Below are 14,877 nucleotides of genomic sequence, written 5' to 3'. Positions count from 1 at the left end.
CCAAGACATCTGTTTGCTGTCAGAAACTCCTCCTCAATGCCATGGCTCTTCTAAAGCACAGAAACCGGCTTGCATATACTCTAAAGGGTCCACGGGCCAAAAGAAAATAACCAGTGGCCTGGCATGTGCCTGGCCCCTGCCTACCTTCCAGACATGTCTTTCTGGTGAACTGCCTTTATTATTTTAAAGTTTGGGGGCTTATAGTCAATAAATGTGTAGTACAGAAAAACCAGAAAGTACAGAAAAGCAAAAATATAGTGCCAAAGACTCATTTTTTGTAGGGCTGCTATAGCAGAAGGCATGGTTCACCCTTCCTGCAGGCATGTCCACACATCACCGAATCCCGTGATGAGCTCTCTGGGGGTGGGATTCAGGAGTGTGTATTTTATAAAAGCTTTACAGGTGGTTCGGTTCCATACTCCTGGCCAAGAACCACTAATCTAATCTCTTTCGTTCCTTTCCCTCACCATCTCTTAATAGCAGTTTTACTATCAATCTTAATATCAGTTTTACACATTTTGCCCAAAGGGATTCCTCCCTGATTTTCACTCAGGTAAATGGTTGATTTTAGAACCATTTAGGGTCACAAGTCTGATACGAGAATCCTCACCACCATTTGTGGCCACCTTACCCGAATGTGTGGCTGCAATTTCCTTGTTAGCAGCATCAGGGGCATGAGCCCAAGGGTTGGTTTCACGCACAGGCATTGCTACAGGTGCTAGAGCAGTATGGGCTGGCTTAGCAGCAAGCACAAGGAAGGCAGAGTCAGTGCCATTAGCTACAATGGGAGCAGACAACATCAATGGAGTTAATTCATGCAGGGGGTACATGTGATCCTGTGGAGCTGGGTCAGTCAGGCCACTGTGCAATACTGGTGTAAAAGGTAAACATAAGACAGCAAAGCTGGTGTAGGGACAACCATGCTATCTTGCAATGGATACACATACCTTCTGGCAAAGATGGAATTAGAGATTGAAATTAAAAAGGCTGCAATGATAAAGTCAAATGACTGTTACAGGAAAATATGTGCATGGGGGGGAAGGAAAATGAAGCCTACAAAAACACAACTTCAAGTCAAATTGAACAGAGAGGCTGTGTTGTAGGAGCAGCAAAGACCTAACATTATAACTGAGCCTTTGGCTTCAGAGAGTAGATAAGGCATTTCCCTTTTCTACCAGTTTTCCAAAAGATCAAATTATCCTAATAATAATAATAATAATGGATAAAATACAATGATTCTTTGTTATGTGCTAGGCACTGTGCTAATAGTATTTACATGTACAGTTTACTTAATTCCTGAATCAGGATTAAGTTTATTTAATTCTTAAACCAAACTTGGTATATTTTCACCGGCTTAATAAGTAGTTTGCTATATAGTCAATTTCATCTCTCTTTCTCTCTTTTTGTAGAGTTTCCCCCCAGGTAATGTTTATAATATCTCAAAGTACATATTATTCTTTCCTTGTCTTTTTAAATTAACATCTGTCTAATCCTTCCTATTTTTACTGTTATCTATTCTATCAGTTTTTACTCTTCAGACCCATGTCTTTCTAACATACAAGCATATACTGTTTGTGCTTTGTTTTACCACACTTCACAGATACTGGTTTTTTTTTTTAACAAACTAAAGGTTTGTGGTAACCCTGTGCCAAACAAGACTATCAGCACCATTTTTCCAACAGCATGTGCCCACTTTGTGTCTCTGTGTCACATTTTGGTAATTCTCACAATATTTCAAACTTTTTCATTATTATATCTGTTATGGCGATATGTGATGAGAGATCTTTGATGTTACTATTGTAATTATTTTGGAGTGCCATGAACTGTATTCATAGAAGATGACAAACTTGATTGATAAATGTTGTATTTTCTGATTGCTCCACCAACTGACTGTTCTCTAGTCTCTCACCCTCTCCTGAGCCTCCCTATTCCCTGAGACACAACAATATTGAAATTAGGACAAGTAATAACCCTAAAAATGGCCTCCAAGTGTTCATGTGAAAGGAAAAATTTCACATGTCTCACTGTAAATCAAAAGCTAGAAATGATTAAGCTTAGTGAGGAAGGCATGTCAAAAGCTGAGATAAACCCATAGCTAGGCTTCTTGTGCGAAACAGTCAAGCTATAAATGCAAAAGAAAAGTTCTTGAAGGAAATTAAAAGTGCTACTCCAGTGAACACACATATTTGAAAAGAAAATGAAACAGCCTTACTGCTGATACAGGGAGTTTTAGTGGTCTGAGTAGAAGATCAAATCAACCACAACAATCCCTTAAGCCAAAGTCTAATCAAGAGAAAGGCTCTAATTCTCTTCAATTCTATGAAGAATGAGAGAGGTGAGGAAGCTTCAGAAGAAAAGTCTGGAGGTAGCAGAGGCTGGTTCATAAGGTTTGAGGAAAGAAGCATCTCCCTAACATCAAAGTACAAGGTGAAGCAGCCGGTGCTGATGTAGAAGTTGCAGCAAGCTATCCAGATAATCTGGCTAAGATCATTGATGAAGGTCCCCAAACTAAAAAGGAGATTTTCAAGGTAGATGAAACAGCCTTCTTGTGGATGAAGATGCTACCCAGGACTTTCATAGCTAGAGAGGAGAAGTCAATGCCTGCCTTTAAAACTTCAAAGGACAGGCTGACTCTTTAGTTAGGAGCTAAGGCAGCTGGTGACTTTAAGTTCAATCCAATACTCATTTACCATTCTGAAAATTCTAGGGCCCTTAACAATTATGCTAAATCTGTGCTTTATAAATGGAACAGCAACGCCTGGATGATAGCACATCTGTTTACAACATGATTTACTGAATATTTTAAACCCACTGTTGAAACCTACTGCTCAGAAAAAAAGATTCCCTTTCAAAGTATTACTGCTCATTGACAATGTCCCTGGGTCACCTAAGAGCTCTGATGGAGATGTACAATGAGGTGACTGTTGTTTTCATGTCTACTAACATAATATCCATTCTGCAGCCCAGGGATGAAGGAGTCATTTTGACTCTCAAATCTTATTATTGAATAAATATATTTTGTAAGGCTATAGTTGCCATAGACAGTGATTCCTCTGATGGATCTGGGCAAAGTCAATTGAAAATCTTCTAGAAATGAGTCACCATTCTAGATGCCATTAAGAACATTCATGATTCAAAGGAGGAGGCCAAAATATCAATATTAACAAGAGTATGGAAGAAGTTGATTCCAACCCACATGGATGACTTTGATGGATTAAAGACTTCAGTTGAGAAGTAAATGCAGATGGGATGGAAAGAGCAAGAGAACTAGAACTATAAGGGGAGCCTAAAGATGTGATTGAGTTGCTGCAATCTCATGTTAAAACTTTAGATGTTCATAGCAGTATTATTCAGAATTGTCAAAAGATGGAGTGTCCATCAATGGATGAATGGATAAAATGTGGTATATATGCACAATAGACTATTATTCAGCCTTAAGAAGGAATGAAATTCTGATACATGGACAACATGGATGAATCTTGAAGACATCATATTGAATGAAGTCAGTCAGATACAAAGGATCTCAAAGATTTGAAATAGAATAAGCAAGCTCATAGAGTCACAATCTAGAATATAGGTTAACAGAGGACAGAGTGGAGATAGGGAGTGAAAAATTAAGACGTATTAAAACATACAAGGTTCCTATTGGAATGATGGAAAAGTTTTGGTAATGGATGGTAGTGATGGTAGCACAACGTTGTGAACACAATACACAGCACTGAAATATGTATCTGAATGATTAAAAAGGGAAATTTTAGATTGTATGTATGGAAACAGAATAACATTAAAAAAAAAAACCCATGGAACTATACTACATAGTGAATGCTAGGTTCACTCTCATTAATTGAACAATTATAAAAACATGCTATCATCAATTGTAACATGTTCCAAAACCATGAAAGGTGGTGGTGGTGGGGTGGTATATAGGAATCCTCTATTTTATGCATGATTGTTCTATAAACCCATAACTTCTCTAATAAATAAAATAAAGTAAAAACTTTGAACAGATGAGGAGTTGCTTCTTATGGATGAGCAGAGAAAGTAGTTTCTTGATGGAATTTACTCCTGATGAAGATGCTGTGAACACTGTTGAAATGACAACAAAGGATTTAGATTATTAGCAACTTAACTGATAAAACAGTGACAGGATTTGAAAGGACTGACTTCCAATTTCAAGAGAAGTTCTGGTGTAGGTAAAATGCTATCAAACAGCATTGTAAGCTACACAGAGATCTTTCAAGAAAGGCAGAGTAAGCTGACGTGACAAATTTGTTGTCTTAAAATAAGAAACTGCCACAGCTACCCCAACCTTCAGCAACCACCACTGTGGTCAGCTATTGTCAACACTGAGGCAAGACCCTACACCGCAAAAAGGTTATGACTCACTGAAGGCTCAAATGAGGATTAGCATTTTTTAGTAATAAAGTATTTTCTAATTAAAGTATGAACAGGGTTTTTTTTTTTTTAATATTAGAGCATTTTTTTTTTTAAGATTTATTTACTTCTCTCCCCTCCCCCCCGACCCCGGTTGTCTGTTCTCTGTCTACTTGCTGCGTCTTCTTTGTCTGCTTCTGTTGTTGTCAGCGGCACAGGAATCTGTGTTTCTTTTTGTTGTGTCATCTTGTGTCAGCCCTCCATGTGTGTGGCGCCATTCCTGGGCAGGCTGCACTTTCTTTTGCACCGGGCGGCTCTCCTTACGGGGTGCACTCCTTGCGTGTGGGGCTCCCCTACATGGGGACACCCCTGCGTGGCATGGCACTCCTTGTGCACATCAGCGCTGTGCATGGGCCAGCTCCACACGGGTCAAGGAGGCCTGGGGTTTGAACCGCGGACCTCCCATGTGGTAGACGGACGCCCTAATCACTGGGCCAAGTCTGCTGCCTGAACAAGGTTTTTTAAGACGTAATGCTTTGCATACTTAGCAGACTACATTATAGTGTATATATAACTTTTATATGCTCTGGGAAACCAAAAAATTTGTGTGACCTGCTTTATTGTGGTATTTGCTTTATTGCAGTGGACTGAAACTGAATCCACAATATCTCTGAGGTATGTCTGTATACAGTATGGAGCAGAAGAGGAGGCACCTTCCACGGTTTTCCACTCTAATGGTTCCCTCCTCAGGACTGGGAAACCCTGCTTATGGCATTGGTACTATTTACTTAGGGCTTGTTTAAAAACCTCTCTCACCCATAGACTGGGAGCTCCTTACAGACAGGGAAAAGACTATGTTCTATTCAATTTTGTACACCCAGTGTCTAGGAACAGGTACAGAGTCAGTAGAATGTCAAGGTACTTTATTCAGAAAGATCAGGGTTTAAATCCTGGCTGTGTGACTTTGAGCAAATTAACCTCTCTGAGGCTTATTTTATCAGTTAATGCCTACCTCAAAGGGTTGTTGTGGGGATTAAATGAGATAATGTGTAAGTCCTTACCACAATATGCAGACACTGTGGTAAGGACTCAACAAATTATATCTATTAATATGAGTTTAAAAAAGATGAAATGGAAAGTTGTTTTGTGCACATTACCATAAAGGTTTATTTTAAAATTGAGACTCCCTGGAGGAAAAGCTTGTAGTGACATCCACTAAAAGGAGTAGGGTACTGTCTGCAGCACAACTTGAATGCCCTGGTTCTTTCTCTGAGCTATTTCTCAAAAGAAATGGCACTCAAATTCTAAAGCAAGACTAATTTAAAAGTCTGATTTAAGTTACATGAACTCTTCACTGACCTGAGTCAATACCAACTGTTAAATTCAGTATCTTTGAAAACAAGCATTTTTAGTAACTCTTCAATGCCACAAAGGCAACTTTTAGGACACCTGTTATAGAAGATGAACTAAGAGCCAAAAAAGTAACTTTTTCTTTCTGAACCTCTTGTGGAAAGGGTAAAGGCTAGGTGAGTCCAGGGTTTCTCAACCTCGGCACTACTGACATACTGACATTTTGGGCTGGTTAATTCTTTGCTGTGGAGGCTGTCCTATGTGTTGAAGGATGTTTAAGCAGATTTTTGGCCTCTCCTCACTAGGTGCCAGCAATACCACTTTTCCCCCAAAGTTGTGACACCCTAAAATATCTCCAAACAATGCCCAAGTCCCCTGGCAGGGCTGGGGGTGGGTCTAAACTGCTCCCAGCCAAGACCCACTGTCCTAGAGAGAAACATAATGCTAGAACCAATTCTGATGACTGTTCTTTCCAGAAAGTTGACTGGATACTATAACCCATATGTGCAAATAAAGCAGTTGGCTGGCACTACAGATACTCGTTATAGAATGGGATGAGAGAAGGATATGTTCATGCAAAATAAGGAATGCTGGACACCTTAGGAAGCAAGAAGGGGAACAAAGCACAAAGACATTGTCAAACAGAGAAATTATTGAATCTTACTAATTCTTGGGAAGCTGAAAATGCCAAGTAAGTGTGCAGCATAATAAAAGTACTAGTTTCAAAGAGAACAGCTGAGCAGGCAAGATGGCACCAACCTTGAAAGGCAGGAGACTGTGGTGCCACCACTGTCACTGGTTTGGTCATTGGGGCAGATGAAAAGGGGTCCTCGGAGGGTGTGCTGAAGGCATTAGTGATCTGTGAGCACAGGGAGCTGATGCTCTCTGCTTCTCCTTCTACCTCTGGCACTACGAAAACAAACAGAAATGGGTTCCAGACAGAAAAATGGAATAATCTGAAATATAACTAACGTATGATATGAGGTGAAATTTTGGACTGCATCCTTTATTTGTTGAAGAAAAGGGTCCAATTAAATGTCAGGTGGGGCTACAAAAGCAGCTTCAAAAAAATTTACTGATCACAATTTTCATTGTTTTTTCAGACAGGAAAGTATAAAATGTCAACAATCCAAGGACTAAGGTATTACACATCTTCTTCCCCTGTAAATCTATAAATTTCTTTATTTCCTCTCCTGTGTGACACTATTGAGAATTTTGCATTCTTTCTGTGCCAAGATGTTCAGCTAGGCAGCTCTTTCTAGAAGTCATCTGTAATCTGTTTGCTTTCCAACCAGTTCCCAAGGCTGTAGCCTGAGTTAAGTTCTGGAGCCATTCAGTGATTTTTATTAGAAAAATGGGTTAATGTCAGGGGTATCAGTGGATGCTCAGTGCTTTTCTCTGTAATAAAATATGATAATGCCATCACTCTCATTTTTTCCCTAAGTCTCTGGTACCAAGTATATGAATTATGACAACAAGATAAAGTGAACTAAGGCCCAAGACTCTAGAAACTTTGCTCTTAATATTGACTCTGGGATATTTTTGTGTCACTGAGGAGGCTAATTATGTGTGCTGAATCTTTGCTCATTTGTAAAAACAGAATAATAGTTTTGCTCCTAATCTGCCCAAGAGAGATTGCAAATGAAGTACTTGAAGCATCTAGAATTTCAATTTTTATAGAAATTGAGCCCGGGAAGATCCTCACAAACCATCTAGTCTAACTGTTCTTTAGATCTAATTTCATCTGTCAAAACAACTTAGCTCTCAGCAGGAGTGCCCTCTTGAAACAGTGCTTCCTCATATCCTGTTACAGCAATGATTCAACAGGTCTCAGAAGGAAGTAAATAGGCCCAATAAAAGCACTGACAGATCTGATACTTTAGCTCCAGATCTTATGATGAGGATAGAGCTACCAGGACTGGCCCAATTGCAGAGAGGCTACACAGAGGCCGTGTGGCAGTTCTGAATGGTAATGAATATGCAAGCCCACTGTCTCTGATGAACAACAGGAGTCAACCAGCCACAAGGACAATGACCACTTATCCATTTCTTCTGGTACATCTGGCAGTAATGCTATTTAACTGTTTGTGTTTCCAAGGCCTCTTAAAAATTAATTCCCTGCTGGGTCCCAAATGTCAGAAAAAGACTAGAAACTTGAGACCCTTGATATTTGGAAGCAGGCTGACTGAGAAGTAGTACACTTAAATCAGGACAAACCACTGATATTGCAAACCAGGCTAGAAATTCACATCATGACTCTGTCACCTATTTGTTGAAAAGAAACTAATGATTCATGGCCCCCTTCATGGACTTTAGTTTTCTCCTACTGGGAAATGACACAAGATGCAACTACCAACCAGCCTGAGAGGGGAGTGGCTAGTCTGATGGAAATGATGATAATGCTTCAGTGCTGGAGTGCCAGTCAGTCAGATGGATGCTGCTTTACCTGAATTTTTCATAGGGAAATCAGTCTTCCTCTGCATAGTGGAAGGCAACTCATTGATGCGCAGGGACAGCTGGCGTTTAAAGGGTGACATCTTCTGGCTAAGAGCAGGAAACCCTCGGAAAGAGCCTTGGCGGGCAAGTTGTTCAATTGGAGCATGCCGGCGTGGGATGGCATGAGGATTGTTCAACTCCAGAGAGGCAGTGGCATCCGAAGTGGGAGAGGTGGGGGAGGACGGGGATGGAGCAGTGTTGCCTGGGGCCACTGATGAACCAACAACTGTCTTATCTGTTTCAGCTTAAGAAAGTAAAGAGAAAGAAGATCTTAGCAATGTTTTTAAATAATTTGTGCTTACAAAGCTGAGAACTCAAAAACTCTCCTAGATCCTTAATGGCTCTTGCTTCTCACAGAAATCAGATTCATCCGAATTAAAAATTTGTTCCATGGGAAGCCAGTATAGCTCAGTGGTTGAGCACCAGCTTTCCACATATGAGGTCCTGGGTTCTTTAAAAAAATTTTTCCTCCAGGATATTGAGAATACTGATTACTCCAATTTTGTTTTAAAAAAATTTTCCTCCAGGATATTGAGAATACTGATTACTCCAATTTTGTTTTAAACACAGGGGGAAATATCTTTGCAGTGTCTTCAGTTGCACACTCAGCTTCCCCAGATAGCTTAAGAACAGAAAGTGTAAAAATTTTTAAGCTACTAAATTAGCCATTCTAAAGGAAGGCATTTTGGTAAGATTTTTCAGCTTTGTTCCTAAGGTCTTCATATATTGCTAAGGTGTTCCTGATAGCTTCAAAATATTAACCTGCTAGGAGATGCTGCATTAAATAAACACACATTGTAGTATTACAGATTGTACCTTTCTTGGCATCTTGGATTTGTTTCATGATCTCCTCTCTTTCTGCTTGTTCAGTGGCTGTTGTAACACGGAATGATCCTTCTCTTGTAAAAGTGGTCCGACTGGCATCAAAAGTAGCAGTCACTCCACATTCCTTCTCCCGCTTCTGCTTGCGTTCTAAGCAGGCTGCAAAGGCACAGCCCACTGCATGGCTCAGCCGTTCACCCTATACAAAGAAGGTTTTAAAAACAGTTTTAGAGCTACAAAACCAACAACCATGCATTAGCTTAAGCCACCAATAAGTCTGCTTTTACACAAGGCAAAATGTTAGAACTCTAGATTAGAATTAGGTTTTCCTATATTAGAATGCTATACTAAAATGGTAATAATGCCTGATACTTTAATTGTACACACTGTTGCAGGCCTTGTGTAAAGTGATCACCAGCAATCTGTGCTTCTGTGAGCAGCCACTGACCTCATCACTTAGGCTCCCTCTGTCATATTATCTCTGGCCAGCAGTTTCGGAGACACTGTGGTTCAAGGTTCTAAGTCCACAGTCTTCACCTGCAAACCTCTATCTGCTCTTTAGGGAAGACAGTGGAATACTTACCAAGCATTTCTAAGAAATTATTTAAATTGCAATGTAAATTTCAGGGGCTTAAGTACACTGTGAACATAGAAAACATAACATGTCTAGAAGAAAAGGTGCAAATTTAGAGGTTCTGAAGTTCTGATAAATAAGTATAATCCCAGTGATGAAAGGGCAAAGGAAAGCTTTGACCCCTCAGTCTCCCCTTTGTGAATGCTCTGCCCTCTTAAACAACGCTCCCTCTCCATTTTAGGCCCTCAGTGTTTTCAGGTTGCCTCCACTTACAAAGCAATTAGATAAAATTGATTTGTTTGTTCATGTGCATGAGATGATATAAACTAAACACTGCTTTATAGATACATGAGATTATCTCAGAGTAAGTTTAATAAATTCAATGGATTGTTTTTACCAGGGGTTATTTGTATTTAAACCATATCCCAGATTGTGGAATAAAAAAGTAAAAAGGATGGTGTGATAGGTATTAGGACCTTTTTAAGATGTTATTTTTAGATAAGGTGTGGCCAACTGAATCAGGGTGGGTCTTAATCCATATTACTACAGGCCTTAAAGAGAGAGTTGGGAAGTCACAAGGCAGAGTCAGAGGAAGCCAGAGGGAGGGGCAGAAGTGGGAAGTCAGCTAAAACCACAGTGAGAGATTCCCTGTGTGATGGGAGGCAAGTCAGCACTAGACTGCTAGACTTTGGAGAGAAAGCATTCCTTGCTGAGACAGGCTAGTAAAACAGAGAATCAATAGATAGATCTGGAACCTGGCAAGAAGCCTACGTGGCCATCAGTACCCCCAAGATAGCTGTTGGAAGACCTTGCGAGAACCCCATTTGGAATGAGATTTCCTCCAGAAGCCAGGAGAAGCCTCTGATATTCTCCAGGGGCCTTATCATTGGGCCCTTCTGGGGGATTGATGGGTGGGGTAATCGATCAAAACCGCAAACAGCTGGGACTCCTTCCCTCTCATTAGAAATGGGGCAGAATAATAAATGGTTCAAAAGCAAGCGCAAAAGCTGAACAGTCCCGTTCTTGCTTTCTACCCCTGTTCTGACCTTCTTCCCCTGCCCTCCCCCTACCCCCAGCCCCACTACCTGGATCAACACACAAGTAAACCTGGGGATTTATAATCTGTAATGGGGAATTGTATTCTGTAAATTGGCCCTCTTTATCAGTTTTTAGCCCCTTCCTCTCTACCTGGCACCCTTAATGTGTTATGTTCTCCCATTTTTCTTCTCTCCATTCCTTAATAAATAACTGACCTAACTAACCTGGCTTGCTCTTGAAATTCATTTCTTGTAGCTTAGCCAAGAACCTAGAGAAAATCCGACAACATTGCCGATGTGTTGATTTTGGACTTCTAGCCTCAAAACTGTGAGCTAATAAATGTTTGTTGCTTACGCCAACTCACTATATGGTAGCTGTCATAGCAGCCATTAGTAATGGTGAGAAGAGATATTTGGGAAGAAGGTCCTTTGTAGTACTCAAATCACACCATGTAGGCAGCTGCTCCTGCATATGCCTCTGAACAAATACTTTCATTTTGGATTTATAGCATCAGATATCATAATGTGAGGTAATGTTTGAAATGCTTTTATTCCTAAAATTTTACATGACTATAGATCATTTACTGCTTATTTAAAGACTGTTGGACAAATGAGTTTCCTTTTAATTTCCTAGTAAGATGATAGGAGTCTAGGTGTTAAAGCATGAAATAAGAGGAGGGAGGACAGAAAGATTTTTATAATCTGTGTGCATTTGAATACAGCTCACTTCAGGCAAAGTAGGTTTATTATTTCTCCTAGGCCTTGAGCAGTGGTTTTTAAGGAGCAGTCCATCTCCCAACCAGCATCAACATCACCTGGGAACTTGTTAGAAGTGCAAATTCTCAAGCCCCACCCCAGACACACAGAATCACATTCTCTGGGGGTGGGGCCCAGCAATTAGTGTTTTAACAAGCCCTCCAGGTGATTCTGATACATAGGAACCACTGACCTAGAGGTTTCAAACAGCTGGAAGGGTCAAGAGTTGATAAAAGTTATAAAATTAGCATAGGGAAACTCGTGAACTCTGGATTTTGTGAGTGTAATGAAGCAAAATACTCCACCTATGTGGCTTTCTTAGGTCTGAGAGACAGAGGAAAAACGAGTAGTTTGCTTACTTCAATTCATTCACAAAGCACCTATTTTAAACCAAGTCAGAAAGCTTTATCAATATTAGGTACTGTTTTGGGAATAGTTCATGGAACAGATCCTATGCTAGCTAGGTGTGCTTATATTAATTATTTAATTTAGTCTTTACAAGCATCTCCACTTATAGAATACTTAGAGAATATTACGTAACTTGGCTCTAAATTCCATAGCTAGTAAAAGCCAGAACCCGGATTGAAACCCAGACTGATTCCAGAGCCTGAGGTCTTAACATCTGTTTATACTACTGCCTCAAAGAGTTTTAAAAAATCTTTTGCTCAGTTTTAGGGGACCACCACCCTTTCCAGATTAAGCCTTTATTGTGTTGTAGACTTACTCTGTCTGGAGTTTATAAAACTCAGAAATAACTTGCATACATGATGCTATACTCTAGCATCATCATCCAAAAGACTTGACTTTGATGTCAATTCTAGATAATTTACATGGAGGATAAAATTATTATTTTTTTAAAGATTTATTTTTATTTCTCTCCCCTCTCCCCCAGTTGTCTGCTCTCATGTCCACTCGCTGTGTGTTCTTCTGTGTCCGCTTGTATTCTTGTCAGTGGCACCAGGAATCTGTGTCTTTTTGTTCCATCATCCTGCTGCATCAGCTCTCTGTGTGTGCAGCGCCACTCCTGAGCAGGCTGAATTTTCTTTCACGCTGGGCGGCTCTCCTTATGGGGTGTACTCCTTGCGCGTGGGGCTCCCTTATGCAGGGGACACCCCTGTGTGGCACAGCACTCCTTGCACACATCAGCACTGCCCATGGGCCAGCTCCACATGGGTCAGGGAGGCCCTGGGTTTGAACCATGGACCTCCCATGTGGTAGGTGGATGTTCTATTCATTGAGCCAAGTCCGCTTCCCAAATTATTCTTGATTTTTAAACAAAAGTAAAAGTTTCTATCATGCAACAATACCATAGTTCATGATAACATAATTTAATATTTCTATTTTGTAATTAATCCAAAATATACTCCAAGTCAATTTTTTCATTTGTAGCAGGATCTCTTTGCAAATAAATCTATAAGTACCTTCCAAATGCCAATATCTTCTACCCAGATGTACCAGCAAACAGATAATTAAGAATAATGAAAATAGCCCCAATAATGAAAGCTTCTGAATAAAGTTGTAACAACTACCTTGACCACGGTATTTTTATTTCTTTTAACAAAACAGCTTGACTCTGAATCTCACCCAATCATCTTGTTCTGGGTTGCAGGGTCACAAAGAATGTAAACTACTTGAAAAGAGAGAGAAGGCTAGCTTCCAGGTGCAGCTGCAGCAGCATGTGTTTGTTAAAAATGTAGTGGAAACCACTTGGATGAAACCCCCAAGAAGCTTGGCTAACTGACAATAGTTATGATGAAATACATATTGTCGGACTCACCGTATCCTTGACAGCCATGAAGCAATGGCAGATCCAGCGCCGAGTGGTGCCATCACGACATATGTAAGAGAAGGCTCTATCAAAGTTCCTATCTGGAGCACAGAAAGAAACTTTTTCTATTGTCTGGTCAACTATGAGGTCCTAGAAAAAGGGAAATAGAAAGGAGAGGAATTACAAGATTATTTAAGCTTATCAGAAGAAACAGAATGCTCATTTTACAACACAGAATCCTTATGTCATTCCATAGCCTATTTTTTTTTTTTTAAAGATTTATTTTTATTTTATTTAATTCCCCTCTCCCCTGGTTGTCTGTTTTCTGTGTCTTTTTGCTGCGTCTTGTTTCTTTGTCCACTTCTGTTGTCGTCAGCGGCACGGGAAGTGTGGGCGGCGCCATTCCTGGGCAGGCTGCCCTTTTTTTCGCGCTGGGCGGCTCTCCTTACGGGGCGCACTCCTTGCATGTGGGGCTCCCCTAGGCGGGGGACACCCCTGCGTGGCAGGGCACTCCTTGCGCGCATCAGCACTGCGCATGGGCCAGCTCCGCATGGGTCAAGGAGGTCCGGGGTTTGAACCACGGACCTCCCATGTGGTAGATGGACGCCCTAACCACTGGGCCAAAGTCCGTTTCCCTCCATAGCCTATTGTGGAACAAACATCCTTTTAATTGCCAATTTTCAGCGTCAGGTGTTGGTGCCCAAGTTCTCTCCAATGGTGACCATGTATGCTTGTTTGATTTTCTTTCCTCTTTTCTTCAGAATCATTATGAACAACTGGCTCATTATGTATTCAATTTATTTCAATCAACTGCAGTTATTCTTTCTGATGACTTGAGGTCATTCTATCTTTAGCTAGTGGGAGTAACTTTACAGGTCCTTTTGACATGACTCCAATATCTTTTGATAGTTTCATGATTTTCTGGCCTAATATGATGTCGCAGGCTCATTTTTCACATTTCCTGACTCATAACTGGAAATGGCCATTCCTTTAAGGAACTCTGGTTCCTTCTGGTGGTGACTAGAATCAGAGACTACAGTCTGGGTGCAAAAGGTGCTTACTGTTGGGAAGTGGATTTGGCTCAACGGATAGCGCATCTGCCTACCACATGGGAGGTTCAGGGTTCAAACCCAGGGCCTCCTGACCTGTGTGATAAGTTGGCCCATGCGCGGTGCTGATGCATGCAAGGAGTGCTGTGCCATGTAGGGGTGTCTCCCATGTAGGGGAGCCCCACGAGCAATGCGCCCTGTAAGGAGAGCCACCCCGCGTGAAAAAAGTGCAGCCTGCCCAGGGTGGCACCGCACATATGGACAGCTGACGCAGCAAGATGACACAACAAAAAGAGAGATTCCTGGTGCCGCTGACAAGAATACAAGTGGACAGAGAAGAACACACAGTGAATGGACAGAGAGAGCAGACAGCTGGGGGAAGTAGGGGTGGAAGGGGAGAGAAATAAATAAAAGTATATTTTTAAAGGTGCTTATTGCTACTAGTTGTAATTTTTATTTTTTAATTAAATAAGTTTTTTAAATTTTTAAATTTTATTTCTCTCCCCTTCCCCCCGCCTCATTGTCTGCTCTCTGTGTCCATTCGCTGTGTATTCTTCTTTGTCCACTTCCATTCTTGTCAGCAGCACCGGGAATCTGTGTCTCTTTTTGTTGCATCATCTTGCTGCATCAGCTCTCTGTGTGTGTGGCGCC

General features: G+C 40.9%; 1 protein-coding gene across 7 annotated transcripts in view; it reads right to left on the bottom strand.

The window, feature by feature from the left end:
* NUMB (NUMB endocytic adaptor protein) overlaps window positions 1-14,877 on the bottom strand; it is a 231,673-nt gene that overhangs the window by 3,109 nt on the left and 213,687 nt on the right. For 4 of the 7 annotated variants that reach the window (XM_058293103.2, XM_058293105.2, XM_058293102.2 and 1 more), the window contains 4 exons: window positions 13,187-13,327; window positions 9,037-9,241; window positions 8,171-8,464; window positions 6,484-6,633 (listed from right to left, as the gene is read on the bottom strand). In XM_058293103.2, the coding sequence (XP_058149086.1) occupies window positions 6,484-6,633; window positions 8,171-8,464; window positions 9,037-9,241; window positions 13,187-13,327 (790 nt within the window). Of the gene's footprint in view, window positions 1-631; window positions 779-6,483; window positions 6,634-8,170; window positions 8,465-9,036; window positions 9,242-13,186; window positions 13,328-14,877 lie in introns of all 7 variants that reach the window. The other 3 variants (XM_058293099.1, XM_058293101.1, XM_012523939.3) reach the window with 1 other exon arrangement.

Source organism: Dasypus novemcinctus, chromosome 3 (assembly GCF_030445035.2).
Source record: "Dasypus novemcinctus isolate mDasNov1 chromosome 3, mDasNov1.1.hap2, whole genome shotgun sequence".
Classification (NCBI taxonomy): domain Eukaryota; kingdom Metazoa; phylum Chordata; class Mammalia; order Cingulata; family Dasypodidae; genus Dasypus; species Dasypus novemcinctus.
Note: the sequence above shows the minus strand (reverse complement) of the source record. Positions and strands in the feature narration are given on the sequence as shown.